We start from the raw sequence: 26,013 nt of genomic DNA on the forward strand, positions 1-26,013 counted from the left end.
CCGCAGCCCCGGCCCTCCCGCTCCCGGGGGATAGGGCCGGCTGCCTCCGCGGCGCTGCTGCCCCGCCGCTTCGGAGAGAGGGGCCGAGGCAGAGCCGCCGGGGATGCTCGGGTGAGGGGCGGCGTGCGGCGGCCTCTCCCCCTCGCAAGTCCTCAGCACCGCAGCTTAAACCCCAGGCGCGCTCCGGGACAGGCTAGGGAAAAACAAGGCTTGGGTCTGGAGCCAGCTCAGCAGGGCCGGGTTGCACATGCCTTTTGAGCCGGAGAAGTGGAGCCCGGCCCTGCAGAGCAGGCCTATGAATCATTTACATCTATATCCACGGGGCTGAAGTACAGGGTAAAGGCACAGACGTCAGTGATTCTCTTTACTACAAAGAGAGGACATCAAAAGTGTAATTATAGTACATCTTGCTCTTTAAAATGGAGTTTAAAAAGCTGTAACTTAGGAGTGTAAGCTAATTCCCAACACTGCCATGAATTAAAATTTAGCCCTTGCAGATGCAGAACAGCAACAAATCCCCAGGGATCTGGGGAAGACATTTTCACTGTTTCATGTCAGAACAAAGGATCGCAGCGGTAGCTCTATTCAGAACTATAGGATCTGCTTCCAAAATGGGAGATAAATCAGTGTTTTTTCTTTAAAAAAACCCCCACATCATTTTGTAGTCATAAATGCATGCATGCAGGGGTCAGCTGAAAACACTTCAACATTACAAACCTCAGTATTTGGTAACTGCTAAACAAAATGGCCAAAATTTCTTACTTGAAGACAGAAAGAGTGTCAGGGCTTTTACAACTGAAAACCAGGAACACAGTGGGACTGGTCAATCTCTTATGACTCTATAATATTATTGTAGTATGAGGGGAAGAACAGAAAAGATGTGAGAATGAAAACCAACAACCACAAGCACTAAAAAAAAGGAAATAAATATTTCTTCTTTTTTCCTGTTAGCAACTGCTGTATTTAATACTCAAGCTTTCTCATACAATTTAGATACAGTGATAAAATCTGATGCTCCATTTAACATCCAATTCATTTCTGGAAATTAATATGCCCATGATCCACAGAGCAATGAAATTAACTTCCAGAAATGCAGTAACACCAGAATCCTTACCTACAGTCAGGCTCCTATTCTTGCAGCTATACCAGAGTTAGAAATTACAAGATATTTTGGATAAAGCCCTTTCAAACATATTTGTATGTAAGAACAAAATAGCCTTATTTATACATTGCCTGTTAACCTCCAAGGAACACTGTTGCACTAGAGAGCCGTCCCTCACTTTAGCACAGAAGACAAGGAGCTTCCACAAGAAAGCGCAGAGTAGCCTCTTCCCCTGCCATATATACCCAACAGGAATCTCACAATACTGAACATTTCTGATACAGAAAAATGAAAAAGATCAATTCTTATTTCAATATGGCTTGAGATTCTATCCCAGTCTTGTATTAATTCAACAGTTCATTGCCCATCTGATGTTCCCAGTGTTCAGAAAAATGTGTAGCTTCTCCCCATTTAGCATTCCTGATACTTGCTTCTATGCTGCTTGAACATTTCCCACAACACACTGCAAACTTGCACCCATTTATAGGACCCTGCACATTTAGTCATTCAGACGAAAGTCACCAAATAATTCAAGAGCAGTAAATGTATTTTACACAGGCTGAAATCAATATAGCTGTAAAGCAGTGAGATCAGAAAAGGCACTCTAACTGCTGACAGTACTGCAATGAAGTTGCTGGTTAAAATGCACCTATTGATATGGTATGCCTACATCTGGCTTTTTGTGTATAATGGCATGTCTAAGTGTGTTCCAATGTGTTTATTTGACATGATATGCTTCTGTTTATGTGATAAGTATTTCTATTTATGTGAAATCTTTTCTCAACTAGTTCCTAGTTGTATAAGGTTTGTTATTTCCCTAGTGCTAAACAAACTGCCTCCTGCTTCGCCAGCCTAACAAGAAATGATACAGGAGGGCTCAGCAGGGGCCAGACTGATGGGGAGAGAGCAGAATTCAAAACCTGCCATCATCCAAAGAAACCATGACTGGAGTAGCCACTCCACTTCTTGAAACTGTACACAGAAAGAACATGCCAGGAAAGCCAAGCTGAACACTTCAGACACAGCCCATTTCCCTGTTCATGCTGACTTCACATAGAGGCACCACACTCAGACGCTTGCTGTAACTGGCCAGCACAGAGCACACCTGCAATGCCGTGCTCTGGCTTTGCACATCTGGCCCAGTACTCATTGCTAGCGTGCAGGTCAGCGTGCATGGCATGTGACAGGTAGTACATAATCTCTGCTAATTACAACAAAATATGTTTAATCATCATAGGAAAATGACTGGCTAGAAGCGTGGCCTTTGTTTCTCACATCTCTGTTTTCAGAGATCATTTACATCATCTACTACTACACACTCCACTTCCCAGCACAGAGACAATACTGTGAAGAGCAAAAGCTATTTTGGATTCTATTTTGGCTCGTCCACACTCAATGCATTTTCTATTCTAGAGCTATTTATTTTCAGTGATGATTCATGAGCCAGAAAGAATACCTCTTGCCTATCAGCTGCCAAGGAGAACTTAGAGGAATGGCAATTAGAATGTTTTTCATTGTGGTGAGCGCAGTCGATAGGGAGCCTGGAGAAAGAACTGAAACGCAGCCTTTTGGTGCTATTTTTACAGTTGTTTTATAACCACACTTCAAGGTTTTTCATCTTGCTGATGCAAACAGAAGGCAGATGAAAGCAGGAGAAAAACAAACAACGCAACAGTCTACCATGCCAAGCTTATGCCTAGATGGTAGACATTCCTTACTTTTGTGGATTTGCTTTTGCTACTTTTTTTCATATTATGATAAATGTCACACTAAATTCTTTAGTGCTTCAAGGAGAAAATTGTTGGAAGAGTTATTTGGTGATCTTTGTGCAAGACACTAATTATAGCTATAATCATTTGACAGTAAGTCCTGTATTTTGCACATGTGTGCACTACGAATAGTCCTCCTGATTTCAGTGCTGTTAGTGAAAGTATGAGAAATTCATCACACAGAAGCCTGAGGGTTTGTACTCTACAAGTCATTTTACATACAGCATTTATTTGTACACCACCTAAGGCAAAGAGAGATACTCAAGACCCTAGAAACAAGAAAAATAAATAAAAGAGCCAAGCAATTGAGATTTTAGCCTTTATTCCAGTTCCATCAGCTTTACCAGCAGCTTCTCCTACATTTACTGAACTTACATTTTTGGTCTGCAAAGCTCACAAGCTTTTCAAGCTTCTACAACACAATATGAGACCTTTACATGAAGACTTCTTGACTGAGATATTCTAATCCATTTTGTAAAATTAATTTTTAAAAATATGAGTATAAACCATTCAACTTAGCTTCAAAGAAATGACAACTTTTACATACTTTAAAAACTACTGACCTCCATTTTTTCTTATGTTTTTTTTCCTCATAAATCAATTTATAGCTTCAAAATTCAGCGTGATTTTCTTACCACACACTGGAGATGGAGGGATATTTTTCTCTAGAAACACACAGCTCAGAAGGGATTACTTTGGTTTCTTCCCCACCCTTTTTAAAAAAATATAAGAATAAAAATGAAATCACTTTTGAAATGAAATAGGAGTCAGAAAATTGCATGTAGTTTTGTTTCAGAAAAGTATGTGTAATTAAAAAAGGTAGATGTAAGTTTCAAAAACTGAATGAAACATCCAAAACTACATAGAGTAAAGTTCCTGTCTTTTGTGGGACATATTGGAGTGGCACAATGCTTTTTCCTTGCTCACAGGAGAAGCAGTGAGAAAATCAATTGTTAAAAAAATACAGTGAAGATGATCTGAATACATCCTGTCGCAGTTGACTGCAGATTTCATTATGTAACTTTGGAAAGCCATATCCTAACACGGTAACCATGACTGGGTTAGTTCCCTTGTAGTGCGAAACACCTATGGAAGTTATCTGGGACCCTCCTTTCCTGTGTTCTTTTCATTGCTGTGTTGCTGAGTGCTGAAGTTCCATCCCAGCCACAGTCCTGCAGCCAGCACGTATGGACCAAAGGCATGGCACGGCGTTTCGGTGCAGAGCTGGGGTATGGCCTGTGTCTGACAAACACAGGTGGGAGTTTTGTTCTGTAAAGTTAAATCTCTTCTTTAGGTACCGAATCACCCAAACTAACACAGCTTCTGTTCATTTAGCATCTGCAACTACTCCCTGTTCAGCTATGGTGACATAAAACCAACCTGAACTTGAAAGGTTATGGCTAAACGGTATCTAAAGGAGTCAGTAAAAAATGTAACCTTTAACCTTATAAATTCACATCTTACGTTTCACTGGTACGAAACGCTTTGTCTCGTTTGCAAGAGCAACGAATGCAGAGACGGCTCCGGGAGCTGCGGCACAAACCTCCCCACACCGCCAGGCCAGGCAGCGGGGGGCGGGAAGGCCGCTGGGCCAGCACCACTCTCGGCATGTTCCCACCCACGCTTTACCAACAGCGCTTCCCACAGGCACCTACGGATTCTCCCACTGCTCTCTTTGGAAACGCACCTTTAGGCGTCTTTTGTTCTCCGATGCTGACACTAAAACAGTTCCCGCGGGCGGGAGGGCGCTAGGCCGCTCCTGCGGACCCCGCTCGGGCAGCGCTCCCTTATCTCTCTGCGACCCCCGCCAGGCCGCGGGCGGCAAGCCTGGGGGGCCGGGCAGGGGAGCGGCCGGGCTGACCCGCTCCAAACGCCGTGCTTCAGCTCCACCTTCCGGCCCAGACGCCAGCGGTGAGCGGGGGCGCAGCCGGGGCCATCTCAGGCGCGGCGGGCCTGCTGCGCGCCTTGGGAGGGGGGCAGCGGCGGGCAGGCCAGCCCGGGGCCTGAGGGAGCGCCTCCCGCACACCCGCGGCGACCCCCGGGGCTCCCGCCGCTGTCACAGCGAGCCTTGTCCCTCAGACCTTGCTCCCCAGGGGGCGAGCGCCGACCGGGCGACCCAAGAACTCCTCCCAGCCCGCCTTCAGCCCGCCCTGTGGGCGGTGCAATGCCCCCCACCGCCCGCAGCCGGGGCGGTCCCGGAAGTGCGCGGCGAGGCCGGCGGTCCGGCAGGGCCTTTCCCTTCCGGGCGGCGGCGGGGAGCGGGCCGCGGCGGGAGCCAATATGAGCGATGTGGTGGAGCGGACGCTGAGTGTGTTGCCCGGGCTGCTGAGGCAGCACGAGCCGGGCGCCGCGTCGGGGGGTGTCGGCGGCCCGGGCAGGGTTTCGGCCACCTCCCGGCTCGGCAGCCTCATTCGGAGCATCACGGCGCTCACCTCCAAGCATGTACGGGCTGCGGGCGGCGTCCCGGGGTGGGCCGGGCTGGGCCTCCTCCTCCTCCCGCCGCGTCGAAGCGGGCGGGCAGCAGGCCTTGCTCCTCTCCTTTCCCGCCCCCCGGCGCCCTGAAGTGCCGGCGAGGCGCGGTGCTGGGCCGTGCTGTGCGCCCCGTGCACCGCGGCTCCCCTCAGCCCCGGGGCCGTGTCCTGTTCGGCTCCGGAGCCCGGCGGTGAACCTCCCTGCAGTCAGTGCCCGTTCGTGCCTCTCTGCCTTGTGCTGCTCGGGGCGGGGAGGGGGGGCACGGCCGCTGGGAATGCCCTCCTTGGGGCAGGCGTTACCCCCCTAAATGAGGCGTATACTTGCTCTGAGAAGATAGTGGAGCGCTGTTAACATGTCTTCTTTGACTTCTGTGCCGCGTTCAGCCTCCAAAACCTATGCGGGGCTAAAATTAAGGGGATTAATCTTTTCTAGGAAGAAGAAAAACTAATCCAGCAGGAGCTAACCAGTTTGAAAGCAACAGTTTCTGCCCCCACCACAACCCTTGTAAGTTCTATTAGTGGTTACAGAGCAGCAGACCAAAGGGGAAGAAAAACAGGGTTCTTGCTCTTTTTGCCAGGTGGAATGTAGAAGTTATCTATGTTTCAGATATCAAGTCATTAAAAGGTACCAGTGGCTGCAGTTTTGCAGCATGGTTAAAATAGTGAGGACTCTGTGGTATGGTTTGATGTGAATAAATTGTAACAATAGGGTGTTCAGAGTCTCTCCTTCTGTAGTTTCTGAAATAACAGGCAAAAAAGCCAGGTGATAAAGTGCTTCCATCAAATAACGTTTTCTGCAGGCTGACATTGTTCTTAGAATTAATTTGTGCTGTGTCAGAACTGGTGTTTTTGTTGCTATTGTCTGAGTGGTGGGAGTTGAAAAATACTTGAGTTAGTGAGTGCATGTCTCTGTCCTGTGAGTGAGGGTGTTTGAAGGGAAACGTTTTACCTCCCACACAGAAAACCCAATGTAGGTCAGTGTAGTGATTAAAAAGAATTTGCATTAGCAGTGTGATCATCTGACGCTTCAGATAACGACCATTTTTTATGTTAATCATCATTAATCTAGTGTCCTTCACATGACCACTAGTCAAGATAGCATCTTTAAGGGTAGCATATGGGGAGTTCTGTTCTTAGGGTCAAAAATGATGTGGCTCCCAGGAGAGGTCCACAGCAAAGCAAAAACTGCGAGTACCCTTATCTTAGAAAAGCTATGGGAATGCACATATGTTTCTATCAGATAAAGTAATCCTCTGTTAGAGTGGTGAAGATCATAAAACATACCTGACTTAAAATTCTCAATAATTTATTTTTGGTATTTCAGAGACTGATGAAAGAATGTATGGTGAGACTCATCTATTGTGAAATGCTGGGGTACGAGTCTTCCTTCGGGTATATCCATGCAATCAAGCTCGCACAGCAAGGAAATCTCTTGGAGAAACGAGTCGGTATGTGCACGGAGCTGTAGCCTTAATAATGTTCTCAGAGTGTATTTTTGAAGTTTTTTAGGATTTATAATTCATGTAAAAATAAGACTTACTTAAAATGTTCTGTTATTTTCTTGGTCTTGTTTCATAGTCTCTCACTCTTTGAAATCCCTAGTTTGTGAGCTACTTTGTATCTGTAGAACAGAAGCAGGTGAATTTTGTAAATAAGGTAAATCATCAGTTGTTTGTTGTTTTGAGCTGCAGCAGCATTAAACAAGGTAATTTACAAGAACTTTGCTAAAAAACATCAAGCTGAGAATGAGCTTCTGATAGGATTTGGTTTCTTTTTCAAGTACTCTACTACAAAAGTAGACAAAAATGTTGATGTCAGACAATTTCTGGAAGCACAGGATTGGTTTCCACATATTTAACTAAGAGATAGTTGTTGAGAATTTTTATGAAGTGCTTATTGCTGTGAGCAGAGTGGCCCTAAAATATTTTATGGTTTGGTGCTTTTTCTTAGTTCAGAAGCTGTTGTAGGAAATGAGGCAAATAGGGAGGTTGTTGTAGTGTAGATGCAGAAGTTCCTGAGGAAATGTAAAAGGCTCCTTCAGATTTCTTTGAAATGCCATGCAGCTGTGAATTTCTTGCCTGCCAGTGTGGCTATTAACTTGTTTCCAGTAGATTTAGTGGAAGTGGCTGTCAGCCTGTCTCATCTGGAGAATTTCCTTGCAGTTGCTGATTCAACTGCCTAGTGAAGACATTTCTTCTTGTTTGCAGAGAAAATGGTTTAACTCCAAGCAATACTGTTTCTGCATACACAGAAGGAAGGCAATATCTTGCGGGGTATGCTTGTTTGATATCCTTTGTTTGAATTTCATCTGGATCATCCACTCAAGTATTGGAGTTTCTGGGAGAATGTGTTGCGAGGGATGATTTCAAGTTGATTTATCCCTGAGTAATGAAAGCCAGTGTGCAGATGCTCTGGTAGTGATTAAGAAAATCTATCTTCACCAAACCTGGGAGGTCAGGTGGTAAGCTGTTTTGAAGAAAAATGTGACCTCTGTGACTGTCAAGAATCAATGTGTCTTGCGACCTTTTTGAGAGAAAATGTTCACTGAAGCTTTTTTAATTGTTGGTGACTGAAAGTTTGCTACACAGAAAGCAGCCTTAGCCTTTATAAAAGGATGTTATCAAGAGTGTGTATGTCAGTTTTGATGGTTTTTTTTTATTGTTGTTGTCCATTTGTATTTGATATGAGGACAGCTTTGTCTGCTCTTGGTGCAGTATGCCAAGGTCTGTATCATGGAGGGGTTGTCAGTTGACCCAAACAAGATGGGTGTCTCTCCCTTACCCAAAGTGAGCCTCAGTGACTGACAGCAAGCTCCTTTTTTTGTGGGTGTGCTAAGCATATCGAGTCCGTGCTTTCACAAGCAGGTAGGCCAATCTGGTAACCCAGACAATACAGTTATTTGTATGAAAGTTGTTCGTTTTCATCCCTAAGTCTTGAATGAACCAAGACCTTTTTTAAGATCTATCTCTGCAGTACAAACCCTCCCCACCTCCACACTTTCAGTCCCTTAGTTTAAAAGGAAGAGGAGTCTTGGAATAGGTTTCTGGCAGGTTTCTGTGGTAATGGTGAATTTACTTCTGTTTTCCAAGGTGAATATAAAATTTATCTGAGATGGAACTTTCATATAAGAGAAACAAATGTAAGGAAGTGCATTGATTTTGTAGTCTAGAAGGAATGTCCTTTTGTCCATGTAGAGAAGATGTTTGTTTCCGAGGAAGTGATTTCTCACGGTGGTGTTGGCTGCTCAATAGCTCTAACAGTATTGTAATGCTTCTTATTTCTCACAGCTTATGAATTGTTAGCTGTTGTTTGTTGAACTTTACTGAAACTTAAATATAACTAGTGTGCCTGGAAACAAAAAAAAAGCTTTGCTGTTGAAAACATGAACAACTGTCATCCAACAGTGGGGTATTTTTGTTGTTTAAATTGTTTAAATTGATTCTTCTCGTATTCCAGACAGTCTTAAGCTTTCTATCTTGAAGCTGCTTTTTGCTTGAAAGTAGTAATGGAGGTTGCTTTCTTTTATAGGTTACCTGGCAGTTTCTTTATTTCTCCATGAAAATGACGAACTGCTACTTCTACTTGTTAACACAGTTGTGAAGGTACAGTGTTTTTGGAGGTCTGGAGGTAAACTAAACTTGGACCTATTCTTGCCATTTTGTGTCACTCAACATCTAAGCTATGTATTCATTAATTATATTTTGCTCTCTTAAAGTTGCTGTTTCTTTGGTTAGAAATGAAAATTTGAAATGTCTTTCTCTGTTTTTTTATTTTAATCTGGGAATTTCTGCTGTTAAAGATGTGCTTTTAATTTTATTTTTTTTCAGAGGAAAGATACCATAAAATCTTCCTTATAACATGTACAAATGTTCTGGACTCCAGGAGGAGCTACATGTGCTTGTTTCAATTTAAAATTTTGCTTTTAAATGAGAGCAAGAATCTGTTGGCATCTTCCAGTTCTTCTGATAATTTTAAGAGACAATGGAACATGCTTTGGAATGACACTAATAGTGTTTCATAGGTGTCGTCTGTGTTACTGCCTCTTATGTGGAGCAATTGTGACTTCTCATAACTCTCTTTGCATAATCATTACTTCTGTATTGCAGTAGGTTGAAGTCACATGAATTAGAGCCTGAAGTTGTTGCTCGTTTTGCCATTCAGATTGAAAACTATTATAATACTTAAAAATATGACTGGAAACTAGTAAGGATGTAGAAAGAAGTGAAAAATGATAGTCCACAAGGAACTAAACCAAAACAAGCACTAAAACCTATCTGGGACAAACAGCCAGAGCAAATAATGATGTGAGCTGGAAATTTTACATTTCTTTTTTTCTTTAAAAGGAGATTAATTCTAGTCTTGTACTTCATTAATTAGTATCTTATTTGGTTTAAGGTTACAGGGAACTATATGTACTGTTTTTAATTGCATTTGGGACATATTGTGAATTTTTATTCTTTAGATTGCAGAAGGTTATGTGTGATTGCGTTCGGAGGGAGTAGGCAATGACTTACTTCAGTGTACAGATGTGTAATGGGCAGTATTATTGAGCTTGCTCTTTAGAAAAAAAATTCTTTGGGCTGATGTAAGGCACTAGAGAGAATACTGCAGAATTCTGTGAGAAGTGACTCATCCCACCGATCCAGCTGGGGGACTCAGCATAGTTTTGCAACTGTCAAGCTATCTCGGTAAATAAACATTGATTGTACCTCTATGTGTTAATCTTGCACACATTTAAAATATGAATGTGGCTCTGTAGCAGAAGTGTGAGGAGCTGATTGTTCCTTCTTCCTGTATAAGAGGAGGACGCAGTTAGGTCAATGAGAACTGAGGCTTCTCAAACAGGATTAGGCAACAGGATGGCTAGCAGCAGGCTGCTTGCTGGAGGTGGGCTGTGTAGGTGGGCTAGATCCAGTCGTCTTATGAAAGACTTAGGGTATCTCTGTGCAGAGCTTATAAGTCTAAATGAAAGATGACTGTCTTATTTCACTGATTGTAACAGGACTTACAGAGCACTAATCTAGTGGAGGTGTGCATGGCCTTAACCATCGTCAGCCAGATCTTTCCGCGGGAGATGATTCCAGCTGTTCTTCCCCTAATAGAAGACAAGCTCCAGCATTCTAAGTATGTACCTATTTACAGAATTTCTAGTGGCTTTGCACGGTTGAAAGACTTAAATTTGTAGTTAGTTTTGGTAAAGTGCTGGGTGCTCTTCTTTGAGTTGATCTTTGTAATAATTACCTTCAGAAATTGTTGCTCTCCTCTTTATCTTGGATGCTTGTCCCATTTCTTTGCAGTCTTTACCGAGTATTGGATAGATATTAATTTTTTCCTAACCAGTTTTGATAGGTGAATGTAATTGAAATTTTCTGCCGGAGTCCTTTTAACAGTTTGATGAAGAAGTGTTTGTGGAGCAAGTGGAAAAACAGATGGGGATCCTTGCAGTACTTTGCTGATACTTTTTTTTTCCATAAGGCTCTTTATAGAAACTTTGGTAAAAGTATATGTGCATGTATTAATATCCTTGAATTGTTTGGGTCTTAATTTATAATATTCCCTACATAACAGTAGAAGTGTTGATTGGAAAGGGAACTGCAGAATGAACTCAGTAACTTGGGAACAAATATTTTTTGGAGCTGCACGTGTGATTGTGTAATCTACATGTGATGTAGATTAGTAGTGGCCAACTTTGCTATTTATTTGGTGGCCGTTATTTGAATTGTCAGTCTGACACCAAGCACTACTACAGTCTGAAGTTTGCTTTGTTATTTCTTTACTTGGATGGTATTTGCAAAGTTATTTGTTATCAGAGAGGTAAACTATGGGTTCTCATCTTCTCAAACCCCCGATGTTTGTACCTGGCCGTGTCATTTTACACTGCTGTAGCAATAACAAGTGCAAGTTGGTTTAAGTCAAGTACTTAAAATACACAAACAGCTTCATTCTGTTTTGTGTCAATTTCATTTTGCTGCAGGGAAATTATCCGAAGGAAAGCTGTTCAAGCTCTGTACAAATTCTATCTCATCGCTCCTAACCAAGTTCAGCATATTCACGATAAGTTCCGGAAGGCCTTATGTGACAGGGATGCTGGAGTCATGGCTGCTTCTCTGCATATTTATCTCCAAATGATTAAGGTGGGCAAAAATTAGAAGTGCAACTGATCTAAGGAGGTACTTACATAAAAAAAAATTCAAAATTTAAAAAATATAAGCGCACAGTATGCTGGACAGAAGTTTTGCAGGGGAAAAAATATTACTTGTAATGGTTAGTAAAGTTAATTTATGTGATGATGGATGTCTGTGTTGTGTTTGTGCTTGCTCTCCATTTAGCTTGGACAGATCCGCTTCTTGCATGATCTGAATACTCAGCATTATTTGCATCATTAGCTAGAGGGTCTATCTTGGGACTTTTTTGTTTTACTGGTGCCTTCAAGTTACGTGCACTCCCTCTGCAAATATGTGAGAAAATAGCATAGCCTCAAAGTGAAGAGCTTACAGGTTTTGGGAGATGAGAGTGGAAGCTTGATGTAAAGAAATGAAACCATCAGTGTAGGTGTTTTGATCTTACTTAATTTGTGAGTTATGCTCACTTTTGAGGAGGTGTATGGAAATATTTGAATTGTATTTCTCTTTCATTATGTAGGAAAACTCCTCTGGATACAAGGACTTGACTGGGAGTTTTGTAACCATCCTAAAGCAGGTAGTGGGTGGAAAGCTCCCTATTGACTTCAACTATCACAGCGTGCCAGCACCATGGTTACAAATTCAGCTTTTAAGAATATTGGGGCTGTTAGGAAAAGATGATCCAAGGTGAGGAGGTCTTTCTCTGTAATTAATATTTTGAAGGCACAAAGAATACAGTCATGGCTTGTACTTCAAAGACAGCTTTCTGTTTGTGTTTTTAATAAAAGGATTTCAGTGTTAAACTTATCACAAATTTGCTATTAACCTGTACAGTGAGCAGATACTTTAACTGCAAAATTTAATTTCTTAGCTTCTGGATTGGCTAAGCAATTACTTACCGTGGGATATGCTCGAAATACGTTTTTTACTGGGACTGTGTGGTGTTGCTTTGTGAGGACCTGGTTGTCTGTGATCCTTTTTCTGTGTAGGTTTTGGTTTTTATACAAGCAGTAAAGGAAGTGATTTTTATTCTGGTGATATGATAAATATGTCTCTTGGAAGCTGCAAATTATCTTGTTAGATTCCATTTAGAAACATGTTCTAGAGCTCTTCCAGTTAAAGTGAGTCTGTGGATTGGAGTAGTTTGTGGTACAGATTTCAATGCCAGTCTATAGGTTGTTTGGCAAAATAAGACTACGTGCTTGTTAGTGCTGCAAAGTTTTCTTTATCTCCTTGTTAAACAGGACAAGTGAACTGATGTACGATGTTCTAGATGAATCTTTAAGAAGAGCAGAGATAAATCATAATATTACATATGGTGGGTGAGCTTAATTATCAGTATTTGGCAAATGTTAGTTGTTGATTATGCTAAAATATGTATGCAGTACTAACTAAGTATCTAATTATATTCTTAATATGCAACTGTGTTCTTAAGTGTCCAACTAGTGAATTGTAAAACAAGTGATACGTTGCTGTACAGTGCAGGGTTTTGTTGTTGGTGTAAACCATTTTTATTTACTTGGGGATTCAACTTGTCTGAACAGCTCCTGTCCTGTGTTCGTGTTGTCCTTGGCCTTAAAATACAGAAGCTCAGCTTCTTCATGAGAGCTTGTACTGAACAGTGCTTGAGCTGACAGAACATGACTTAAATTGAAATAAATGCTAAAAGAAAATCCAAATGATACAACCTTGTTTATCAGAAATGCTCAGGTCTTCTGTTCACTGCTGTGAGAAAGGCAATAAAAAGTGTGCAGGAGGACCAGTGTCAGTTCTTTACAGCTCTGCAGGGCTTTTCCTCTAGCCACAGTTAACAACAGGGTTATTGACACTGAACAGAGTTCAGTGATAGTGGTGCCTGTGAAAAGATCCGTTGGGGACACATCTCAATTACAAATTTGTAGAATATGGTAGAAGCCTATGTTAATTTTGTTATTTTCGGAGAAGAGAGAACTCTATTTGATGCTAGAACAGACCAAAAGGAATAATTGCAGTGTTGAGGGGTTTTTATTAAAAAAGAAAAGTTGAACAATTTATTTGGATTTTTATTTGCCTCTTCCCTGGTCCCCCCCCCCCCCCCCGCCCAGATCTGTTGTTCTAGAACCCTACTTTAAGAGCTGTTCCACTATTAGGAAAACACCCCCTCATATTTTATTGCTAAAGTAAAACCCCACAGATGTTGCCAAAGTACCTGCGCTAATGGAGTGGAAAGAAAAGAGATTTTTTAAATTTTTATTTTTTAACAACACTGTGTCAGGAGTGGAAGGGAAGGATGAGGCCCAGAGCATTAGATGTCTAATGCTGACTTGATAGGTATTTTCTAAAACACTGTGTAAGCTTCAGCTCCACTAAAAGGGAGCTTTGGGGAAGGGCTGTCTTCTGGTAAGTGATGTGTGAGGAAGCATCTGTGAGACATTTAGTGTATTCAGTTCATTGCTTCAATTCTTTTAGGCAAGAACATAGAAGATACTGGGAGTTGTGTTGCCTTGTAATATGGACAATTTCCTCTTGGAGTTGCTAAGAGTTAAACAGTAAATATGTTTTGAGCACTTGTGGAGCCAAAGTGAGCAGTTTCTGATTTAAATAAGGACACAATTTAGGTATATAGTTATTGTTCACATGCAGTAATGATTTTCTGGAACTTTAATTGATGCTCCTAGACAAAAATGTAATTCTGACTGATTTTCTTTTTTTATACCAAGTCCTTGGCTATTACAGAATAGGACAGAAAGTTGTATGCACAGTACTAAAGGCAATAGCTTTTCATCCTGTTTTTACTTAAAACTCTGCAGTTAGATTCAGTGGGGGTGGGCCAGCAATTCCTTCATACAGCCAATAAGCTTGTGTGTGTTAGAGTTAGAGGTGTTTAATGCACATGCATTATGTGTCATTCTTTTCTCCCCCTCAGCCATCTTGTTTGAATGTGTCCAGACAATTTATACAATTCATCCCAAATCTGAACTACTTGAAAAGGCTGCCAAGTGCATTGGAAAATTTGTTTTGTCACCCAAAATTAATTTGAAATACTTAGGTAAGGATGCTTGGTTTCATTCAGGTATTTATACTTTGATCACAGTAGTATACATTCTCTTAGATCATTTCCAATCACTTCTGTTCTAGGTTTAAAGGCTCTGACCTGTGTTATCCAGCAGGATCCTAATCTGGCACTTCAGCACCAGATGACAATAATTGAATGTCTGGACCATCCAGATCCTATTATTAAAAGGGAGGTCAGTTAAAATTCAGTCAAAAATTAGATTAATTTTAAAGATGAGTGGTAGGTTTTCTAAAATGGGTAGTGCAAAAGACATACTATGTCTCAGTTACTGTGAGAGTGCAGTTATGAACAATGTTAACACAGCAAACTGTGTACATAAGTAGTATATTTAAGACCTGCTTAAATAGTTGCTCAATTTTGCATCTGACTAAAGTGTTTCTGTTTGCATGCTTGCTCTTTGAGGCACTGGAGCCAATTAAATATATTTTTTGCTTTCTCTTTCAGACTTTAGAACTCCTCTATAGAATTACAAATGGACAGAATGTAATTGTCATAGTTCAGAAGATGCTTGACTACTTGAAAGAAAGCAGGGAAGAATATACTGTGATCAACTTAGTTGGCAAAATAGCAGAACTAGCTGAGAAATATCCTTTTATTTTTCTGGAGCTTTGGATTCAAAGCTGAGGGAAATGTAGCATTTGTACCTTTCAAAATAACTTTTATGATCTTTGAAAGTATTACAGCTGTACTTTGCACAAATGCAAAAAAACCCACAACCCAAAACCCACAAAAATGACCATTTCACTGCATGGAGTGGCACTCAGAATACTTGATTCTGGCTTCAGGATTTAGCATTAAAACCTTGTGGTTATAAAAAAACCCTTTGAAATCTTGCACTTACTTCATGGAGGGAAATGCCTCAGTGCTGCATTGAGTGCTGTTAATTGTGGGCATGATCTTCCTGTCAGAATTTTTCATTGGTGTACAGATTTTAAGAATAACACATTTTCATAGAAATAAGAGGTAATTGAACTATGCAAAATAAATTAATGTGATGTCTAGGCATGTGGCATATGGTGAACATTGCTGTTAGACTTGCCACTGCCTGATTTTTTTTCTGTATGTATGCTCAACTGATAATATGAGCTCTTTGTAACAAGAGTTCTCTTTCAATCTTGCTGTAGGGAGTAGTGCACAAAAAGAAAAGCTGTGTTGTCTGTGTTCTGCAGGTTGTATGACATAACTGCTTCTGTACTGGTGAAAATTACCATTCAGTAAGTAAGTGTGCAGAAGCTAACTTCCAAAGTTAGTAAAAGCTTTGTAAGAAAAGCAGTGTTGCTTTCTTTGGAAGAGTTCATACATGGTTTATTTTTATTCAGTATATCAACAGCAGAGCATTACTGAAAGGACCAACTAGTCTACCACTGCTCAAGGTATGCCTTTAGCACTTCATTCCTTAACGCTGGACACGTATGCCCCTGACAATGAGTGGTTCATCCAAACTATGAATGCTGTGTTTTCAGTTGGAGGTGATGCTGTGCATCCTGATATCCCAAACAACTTTCTGAGGCTGCTGGCTGAAGGTGAGTAGCTTCCCGAATGCTCTGAGGACTAGAGGCACTCCTTAATCATTTGGCTCTTTTTTTTTTTTTTTTCCTTCAATGCATTTGGTAATATTTTTGGGGGGGGAGAGGGGCAGGAGAAGGGTGTTACTTGCATTTCAGGCAAAGTATGTATTGTTTTCTGCTAGGATTTGATGATGGAAAACAAGATGAACAGCTCCGGATGTATGCAGTGAGGTCTTATTTAGGATTACTTGAAGAGGGAGATGCATTATATCCACAGAAATTCCTTCAAGTTATGAGTTGGGTAAGGTGGATAAATGGTCAAAATTGAATACATAGAACTGAGGAAACTGTCAAAAATTTGGGATATTTCTAATAACATAATATGGAAAATAAATAATTTAGAAGATGTTTAATAGTTTCTTGAAGGTAGAAGTGTGTTTTATTGTGGTGTTAGTACTGCATTTTTAAACCTGAATTTAAATTTTCAATCTGAAAGCACTGCTTTTCCTGACTGAACACACATTTTGTTGTTCTTTGTGAATAGGTGTTGGGGGAATATTCCAGCCTTGTTACAGATGTTGATCCAGAAGTTATTTTGGCAAAGCTACACAGCCTGCTGAAGAAGACTTTTGTTACTTCTGAAACTAAAGCGTGGATAATGGCAGCAGTCACCAAGATAGCATCACGTACCCCCTATTCAAAGACAGTTGACAAACTAATCCAAGAATTCAGCAACTCTCTGGATACCTGCATGAGACAGTATGCCTTTGAACTGAAGCATCTGTGTGAAGACAAAGCACTGATGAAAAACTTGCTTCCATTTGATGCTAGTTGCACTGACATGGTGGTAAGGCAGCTGCAACATGTGGTCATTGTGAACCTCTTTGTAGTTTGGGGGTTAAAAGTGTTTCAGAATGAATTATGTTTGACAATTCTGACTGGTCCTAGTCCTTAGTGTGTTTGAAGTGAGGTTTTAGAAACACACTTTTCCAGGCAGATGCGATGGATGTGATGTTGTATATTGAAGAATAACCATGGTGCTTAGATAGCAAGCTGGAGTAAATTTTTTAACTAAGTTACCATTTCATATGCTGATTCATTTTTGTTGTCTCTTTTAAAAAAGTTAGGCCTGATTTAGTGATGTAGTGCTGCTTTTTAACTCTGAGTGTGCCTCCTATTTAGAAGCTATTGATCCTGACAATGAATCATCCATCATAAATGATTGAAAATAGTATTGGTAATACTGAGGGTTTTGAGTGGGGCTTTTTTGAATTCAGTATTGTTCATATAAAAGTAGGATAAAATATTGTGGGAAAACTGTTTTTCTGAACAAAAATATCAGAGGACTTAAGCTGCAAATATCTAGTTCAGGGTCTGTTTCAAAATAGTTGCTTAAAGATTTCTGTTGTCTACCAGTAAAGGTTCTGTATTATGGGAGACATGAGATGGAAGATCCTGATAAGGCACAATATTCTTCTGGTATCATCAGGCTCATATATAGAAAAGATTTTTATTGCTTTCTTGCTTAATTCTGTACAGGTAGATGCTTCCTTATCTTTTCTGGATGGGTTTGTGTCCGAGGGACTCGGCCGCGGGGCAGCACCATATAAACCTCATCACCAGAGACAAGAGGAAAAACTTTCTCAGGAAAAAGGTGACTGTTAGCTTACTGCACTTAATTAAATATCTGCTAAATGACCTGATAAGTGTACACTGAGACTTTTACTACTTAAGATTATTTCTTAAAGTAATGTTATCTTAATCCATCTCTTATCTGTAGAGTTAGCCAAGTTAAATTTACATTTTTAGTTCATTATCTGTCTAGCTGGTATATGTGACTGCTCATTTATCATAGGTTGAAAGTGTATCAATGTAAAGATTGGAGTGGAGATGAGGGAAAGGGACTTGTACCCCTTGGTAGTTCTAGGCCTGCAAAGGAGGGGTTTTACTCTGCTTCATATGTAACCATGGGTGCTAATGTTATAATCCAAAACAATTCTTTAGAAGCCGTTCAGGTTATGCTTTGATTCATATGCTTTGGTTCTGAATACTGATTTATTATTCTGAGTAAAAACGATTTATCATTCAAGGTGTCAGATAATGATATGTGGACACAGTGCCCTGCACTCAGAATGTTACTTAGGCTCATGAACAGATGGAAAAGCTTGCTTGACTTTGATCTAATGCAGTACGTCTGTCTATAAGTACTAAACATTGACAGATATTTTAATGGTTCCTGTTTAGTTTCAGTATTTAAAACAATGTCAGATAAATATATGTTTCAGGTAAATCCACTGGTCTAAAAAAACTTATTTGAGAATAGAAACATCCACTTTAATGGGGAGAAGATACAGATTGGGAAGCCTGAGAAGTGCAGCAGTACAATGTATCTGTTTTCAGAAAACAGATTTCTTTCTTACCTTTTTATGCTTCCTTGTAATTTTAAGATTCTCTCTTGTAGCTCTGAATTTTGAGCCTTATGGATTGTCATTTGCTTCAAGTGTGTCCTCATCTGGCGTCACCGGCAGACAGTCCCCCACTGGTTTATCTTTTGGTTCTGATATGTCTGGTAACAGTGCTGAGACAGGGCATAAAGAGTGAGTTCATATCTGTTTGAAATTAAGTATATTTAAGCTTCTCTTCTTCTCAGTATCATTTGTCTTTGCTTCTTCATTACATGGAGCTAAAAAGCATACAGTTGAACTTCAAACCTCTATCGTGTAAGAAATTCAGATGGTGTCCTCTTTGAAATAACCAGGGAACAAACTACTGCAGTTAAACTGGTTTTCCACTTTCTTCACAAAGTACAAATCAAGGGATAGTTAATGCACTAAAATTGGGACAGGATTACTTGATGATTACAGGATTAAGTATTCTTTTTCCTCTGGCTTATTTCTTACAAGCTACACTTACTTTTTTTGGGTTTATAATAGTATGCCTTTTAAGGAAACTTTGTTAGATAGAAGTGAGGTTAAGGTTTGCAATGTAAGAAACTCTAAGCTTTAGAGAACACTACAAATCAATTCCATATCCATAGTTTCATGCAAATTAATATCTTGATTTATACTTTGGTAAATTGGTATGCAGGAAACCTTGAAAGCTTTTACAGATTCAACCAGGTTCTGTAAGAAGATTTTAGTGAGCCTTTTAGGTGTAGGAGATGAAGCATTTAGCCTGTGTCTCGTGAATTAATGTCTGCTAGAGTCCAGGGTGTCTGAGAACATGGACACTTCTCATAGGAAGTAAGCATACTTACTGGGGCTCTTACAATTTTCTGTCTCTTATATTAACTTCAAGAACTAGCAATCAAATGATTCAAATATACTTAGAGAGAAAGATATTAGGTTGCTTGAATTTGCTTTTTAAAAAGTATTTAGGTAGACTATGAATGTCATCTGAAACTGGGTGGAGCGGGCAAACAGTCTCACACTGGCTGCAGGTACCTGATGGTGACTTAGCATAGATCTGTGCTTAGAACTATATAGACTAGTCTGAGTTTGCATTTGTGGGGTGTTTTATAATATATATATGTAATGAATGATGTTACTAACATAGAACTTCATGCAGATGCAAAAGTGTTTGTTCATATTCCACCACTCGTTCCTAATATCAAAGTACCGAAGTGGGGAGTGGTGTTTAAGTTATTGGCATGATTTTTGAATTTGGTTCACAGGCATTCATGTGGTTGATCCTGCTTTGTTTGTTTGCTTTTTTAGAACAAATACTCTGAAACTTGAGGGAGTACGCAAGCTATGGGGGAAAGAAGGTTATCTTCCAAAGAAAGAAAGCAAAGTAGGGAAAGAAAATGAGCCACAAACAGTTTCTTGTGGCAGCTTATTAGCAGGACAGGTGGGAGATCCTCCTGTGTCACGGTCTGATCAAGTTGCCAGCCTCTCTGAGGAAGACAAAGAGAAGCAACAGTTAGCATCAAGTTTGTTTATTGGGCTAGGACCAAATGCTGGTGTCAGTTTGGTAAGTGAGATTTACCAGTTTAAAGTTTTTATGTTGCCTTATTTCAATTATGGATATTTATCTTCAAATGGGGGGGCAAATTAGGGTTTCAGTAAAATGAGGCAAACCCCACTCCCTCAGTTATTGAAAAACTTGAGAATTGCAATCTGATAACTTGCTAATAACCTGAACTGGGTTGGATATTAATGGATGGTGTGACCTCTGGAGCAGATCTGATTGAGTAACTAGAACTTCCCTGTTTGCACATTGTGTATAAGATTTTAGTCTGTGTTTTCCCTAACAAGAAAATGTTTACCTGTCCTTTTTATAGGAGCTTTTGGTTTATGTTTTACAGAATGTAGACTAAGTCTTCCATTATAGGCTAATCCAGTACCCTGTAAGAAATACAACAGAAGCCTGTTACAGGCTCCATTAAAATGTTTGGAATCTACTTGTATTTGTCATCTGAATTGATTCCTTGGTCATTGTTTCTCCTTTCTCACTGTTTCAGGCTGTCAACAGTAACACAGCTGGCTACTAGCAACTTCCTCACCCATAGTTTTTCTTTTTGCTTTTCAGATGGGGAAAGCAGACACAGCTACTCAGAAGCTTAAAAGGAAATCAAAGATAAATGAAACTCAAAACAAAGAGGAGGCATCAGATTTCCAGAATAGCACTGCTTCAGATTTTGGTCCCTTACTTGATACAGTACCTATTACCATGGAAGACTATGAGGGAGATATATGCACAAGGCTAAGAAAAGCCTCCCTGTGTTCTTCAGATATTGTAGAAGACAATTTAGCATTTGAAACACCTCAGTCCCTTAAACAATCAGGGCTGGATGTCAGACTTGTGGATAGTAGGCTGTCACAGTCATCTTTGTTTGCTGATAGTAATATTGAAATTTTTCAGCCTTCTCCAAGTGCTCAGTGTCAAAGTGCCAGTAAAATGCCGTTGGTCCCTTCCTTACCAGAAGAGCTGGAAGAGCTCACTCACTCTGAAATAGCAGAACTTTGTCAGAGCGATGTTTTAGCTCTGTATTTATGTAAGGTGTGGACAGATGAGTCTCTGTTGCTCACTGTTTTTGTTTCAAACAAAACCACTTCTGCACTTAATGCTGTGAACTTAGTGTTTGAAGAAACAGAACATTTTCAGGTAAGAAACTCTTCCTGTTATATTTCAAATTGACTTGGAACTCCTTGCTTTTTGCTTGCATTTAAGCATGCAATATTTGGTTTAAAGTAACAGCCATGGCTTTTTCCTAAACCATTTCCTTAGGACCTGTGATGTGGTTATTAACACATCCTGAAGGGTGATGAAAGAAATCTCAATACTAAACTTTGTCATTTGGTATAAAATTTACCATTTCACTTTGATTTTTGTTTCTTGCTGCTTGCCTTCATATACCAAATATGCATTATTTTTCACTTCTGAATTCATTTTCTTCCTGGTTCTTAAGATTAAATGCAAATCTAAACAGTCACCGGCATGATGTGACTTGAGTTGACAAAAAAGCCACACTGTGTGTGGGTTTTTTGTCTGGGTCTTACTGCTGGGTTTGTGCACTCATTTGTATTGATCTGATAGCCAGGGCATGATGCAGCTTTTTCCTATAAAATTTGTGTAAACTTACTTCAAGTTTGGGTTTTTTTGTCCTTTCCCCCCCCCCCAAAATCCGTCAGTCCTGTCTCATTCCTGCATGGATTCAGATAATGTAGGAGAGTGGTTGATCAGTTAGGTTTTTTGACATCAACTGAATGAAGATTTAACTATGGTTGGTAAAAGTGTGTGATAGTCCCAATTGAAACGTTACTTAATAATAGGAAAGCTGCTTAGGAACTGCCTCCTGGCATGGCTGCCTCTAGATTTTGCTAAAAAAAGCCCAGAATTATGAAAGCTCAGAGACACTCTGCAAGTGATAACTTGTAAAGAGAATTAAGCAGATGTTTCTTTTAGCACTGACTTAATCAAGGGATTTCTTATTGGCTATGAAGCTGTCTGTCTTCCTATTTCTGGCTTGAATCACATGTGTCACAACATTGATTGAAAGTGGGCATCTTGTGTCTAGTTTTTCCTAGTAATTGAATTGTTTCCACCCAGACCACTACCAGAGAGAGATTCCATACTAGTTTGTTTGGAGAGGCTGGGGACTGCTGAGTGGTCTTGAAATTATCTTTGTTATTAGGCATGATTTCTCAGATTCTTTTCTGTAGAATGTTGCTTGGTGTGTGTTGCAGCATTGCTTGTTCTTGTATATTAGTTAATTTTGGGACTGAATTACAGACTACAGGTTCTTGGTCTCTGAGCAGTTGCTTGGCAGAAAGAGATCAATTTCTCCAGTGTGCTAAATCTCATAGAACTTTTCTATATATTAATGATTGATTTTTATCCTTGATGAGAGCTGAAAAATGGTAGATCTGTTCACTTGCCAAATAGTCCAAGAAAAATCAATTGAAATAAAAGGCACTTTTATAGCTGTGTTTTAGCCACTTAAACAACTTGACAGCAAGCCTTATATTCTATATTCCTTTTAAAAAATACAGATTTTGGAGAGTCCCACCTACCAGTTTCCTGTAATTGAAGCTGAAAGTGTGGAACGTTGTCAGAAATGTGTGTGGATGGACAAAATCTGTACTCACGGAATTCTTTCTGGCTCAGTTAATTACCAGTCAGAGGTGGACACTCACCTTGAATTTTCAGTGACTTTATCATTGTTGGACTTCATCAGGTAAATAAAATAAGCTGCAGGTTTTTAAGAACACAGGTATTCAAGTATGTATTGAAAGCAGGATGATTAGGATATTGGTTATGAAAATTGCCTTAATAACTTGGGCAGCTAATTTTAATCTGTGGTGACTGTTAAAGATAGCAAGTGGTTAGTTAAACACTTACAAAAAAGGGGCAGAGTTCCAGGAAGAAGCACAAATCCAGTGAGAGTATTGACAGGAGCTGCTGGTTAGAATAGCCTTAAACAACAGAATGTGATTTTCAAGGAGGCTAACAGAACTGAGTGAACAGAAGGGTCTGTTGCTTTCAAGTATGGCATAACATAAACATGTCAACTTGAAATAAGTGATCTGAGTACAGAGACCCATATATTAGCTGACAGCTTTTGCAGGGGAAGAAGAAAGCTCATTATAGTCATTTTGAACACTGCATATATTTAAAGACCAGAAAAGTAAGTGGCTTTTTTCTGTTAGACTTTTTCATAGTGAAATACACCTGATTTTGCATAATAGAGTCTTCCTCACATTGAACTTGTTTTGTCTCTTTCAGTGGGCAAATAATCTGCCATTCATTTTTGGTTTTCCATTATGTAGTTTTTAAATTCTAAAAAATTACATTATCCTAAAGCAAGGAATTGAAAATTAAATGTTAGGAGAGAGGAAGAGGAGTTTATTTTAACTGATCTGTACTTGCTTATTGCTTGCTCTATTGTTCAGCTTGCTTCTAGATGAGATTTTTTTGGGAGACCAAATATGTTGCTAAGGTATGTGGTGAACTTATTTTTAGGCCAATGGTGATGACTACAGAAGACTTTGGGAAGCTGTGGTTGTCCCTCTCCAACGATGTGAAACAGAATATAAAAATGTTGCCTTCTCAAGATTCCCTTTCAGCAACTCTGGACACACTGCAACAGAAGCTGAAGCTCCATATAGTTGATATTATAGGTGAGTGAAAGTATACTGTAAGGTTCCTTACAACCTGTAACTTGTTCCAGGAGTATAAGTGCATGGAAGCAGGTATGTTACAGTTTAAGGCAGGGAATGTTTAGGAGCATAGTAAGCACAGAAATATTCCCCTGAGGACTTTATTTGCATTACTTGGACATCTATGTGAAGGTTGATGTAAAGGTCCAAGTGTTCAGCAAACAGTAAATTTCACAGGGGAGCAGTCTATGGCACTGTGAATTTGGGTGGGACAAAAAATGAGACTGAAGCTCTACAACAAATACAGAGTTGGGGTTACGTGCAGGACACCTGATTTTCGGAGGGGTGTTAGAGGAGTGGGGGTAAGAGGAGAAGAGAGCAGTGGAAATAGTTTGAGAGAAAGGTGCATTTTTTGTGAACTATATCGTAGCTATTGTTACTTGTTAATGGTTTTACCACTTTTTTTCCTGTGGCTTCTGTTTTAAGGTAATGAGGGAATACTGGCTTGCCAGCTGCTTCCATCTGTGCCCTGTCTGCTGCACTGTCGCACTCACTCAGGGATGCTGGCTCTGTGGTTCAGATCACCTTGTTCTGCTCTTCCCGATGGTTTGCTTTACCAGTGTCAGAAGGTGATGGAGGAATCCTGATAACAGGAGTGCTCTGCCTTAATCTGTTTGGTGTGTGAAATGCAAAGCAAAGATTTACACAGTTGCACAGATAATTACCAAAGCTATATTAAGATACTGCTTCTCAGAGGTATTTAAAGTTTTCTTCCAGCTGGCATATGTCATGTGGACTTGTGGGGGAAGAATGATGACCTAAATTACGCCTCCAAGAACATGCTCAGGACTGTACAGTGACTAACAGTAATCCATTAAAGTATTGTTACCTGTTTAAGTGAAATGTATATTTCTTAATTTTGTTGTAAATGACTGAAAGTATTTATTTTTGTTATGCAGCTTTTATAGACATCAACAACTATTTCTCATAGCAACTATTTAAATATGATTTTAAAGAAAACATCACCATTATGAGGTCAGACTTGTTCAGTTATCATCATCATCTAATTTTATTTTGATAAGTTTTTTGTAAAGCTATTTTTAGGCACTGCTGGCAAGAAGACCTATTATTGGTGGTTGTATAAAGAAACTTACATAGCAACAAATGTGTGTTTTTGGAAATGGTGAAAAAGCTTTAGTGGTCAGTGCACTTCCCATGATCTGTGATATTTACCAATAAAGTGGTAACATCTAAACAGGTTTTTGATAGGAAGCAAGCATGGGGAACTGTATGGAAGCACCTTGTGGGGGCCCACCTCAGGCCCTTCAGGTTGGTTCCCATCTGCAGTTCTTCCTGCCTTGTGTTTCAGTCACCTTCCCTCTCTTTAGAGGTCTGTGACAGTGGCTGAATATTTGTGTGTGGCTTAAGATGAGCTTCATGTGGATCAAGACTGAGATGGTTGTAATTGTCTGTGAATGTGATCATTGCTCTTCAGTCAATCCTCAGAGTTTAATTAGGCTGATATCTCTGTCCATGAGAAGTTACATGGAGGAAATGTTGGTTTAGTTTTACATCTCATTATTTATACCCTTAGTATGACTCTTCAAGCCTTTGACTTGCACAGATGTGGCTGTGCTCTGTGTGCCTGGCAAGGAACTGCAGTAAGGCTTAAGAGATGGAAATCATGAGAAGCATTTGTGATAAATGTGCCTGTCTAGGTTGTCTCCTTCCTGAAACAACCTCACAGCAATCGTAATTTATTTAGATGCTAAATTAAATCTTTGGTACTGTTGAATATTATTTATAACTGGTTATGTTTTTACTTTAAAAAAATCAATGATTCTACACACAGCAGAACCCTCTCCTTTGCCTGTTTAATATTAACAAGAAAATTCTTTGTTACCTCTCAGCGTTATTGATTCTCACTTGATAAGCACTGGTTCTAAAGGAAAGTAAAATAGTCTGGTTACTTTGCTAATGCTGTGGTAAACGCTTGTGAAGTCATCATAAGAATGTAAATGTGCTGATAGGGTTTTTTTTTTGGGGGGGGTGTTTTTAGTCAAACCACTTATCACAAGTACAATCATTTAAGCAAAGCTCTTTTTTTATTGCTCTTTCAGTACCCTCTTACTGAGGAATTTAAAGTGCACTGAACTTGTAAATATACTTCATGTTCTGCATATTTTAATGTTTACTTGATACTTCAAGACAGTTTATATAAGTGAAAAATGATTTATAGTGGAATAATTTCCAGCAAATGATTTCCCTGCTGGTAAATCAGACTTGTGTTATGCATTTAGACTTTTGTAATCATATGAGCTATAATAGAAGTATCTGTTTCTGGCCTATGCATTTAAACCATGTCAGTAACGAGATGTTCAGTGT

At 39.8% G+C, this 26,013-nt stretch overlaps 1 protein-coding gene across 1 annotated transcript; it reads left to right on the plus strand.

Annotated features, from left to right (window-relative positions):
* Positions 1 to 5,059: 5,059 nt before the first annotated feature.
* On the plus strand, positions 5,060 to 24,275 carry AP4E1 (adaptor related protein complex 4 subunit epsilon 1; the record flags this gene model as incomplete). The annotated part of the gene is made up of 21 exons (XM_084268107.1): positions 5,060 to 5,313; positions 5,776 to 5,847; positions 6,667 to 6,790; positions 8,871 to 8,944; positions 10,345 to 10,466; positions 11,317 to 11,476; positions 11,985 to 12,151; positions 12,709 to 12,782; positions 14,370 to 14,492; positions 14,582 to 14,691; positions 14,964 to 15,103; positions 15,930 to 16,042; positions 16,210 to 16,328; positions 16,572 to 16,874; positions 17,567 to 17,681; positions 18,489 to 18,624; positions 19,744 to 19,999; positions 20,558 to 21,133; positions 22,522 to 22,706; positions 23,492 to 23,649; positions 24,115 to 24,275. Exons 1-21 carry the CDS (start codon positions 5,152 to 5,154, stop codon positions 24,273 to 24,275), a joined length of 3,450 nt encoding a protein of 1,149 aa, XP_084124233.1. The 5' UTR covers positions 5,060 to 5,151.
* Positions 24,276 to 26,013: the final 1,738 nt, after the last annotated feature.

The sequence above is a fragment of the Gallinula chloropus genome, assembly GCF_964237585.1.
Source record: "Gallinula chloropus genome assembly, chromosome: 9".
Lineage (NCBI taxonomy): Eukaryota > Metazoa > Chordata > Aves > Gruiformes > Rallidae > Gallinula > Gallinula chloropus.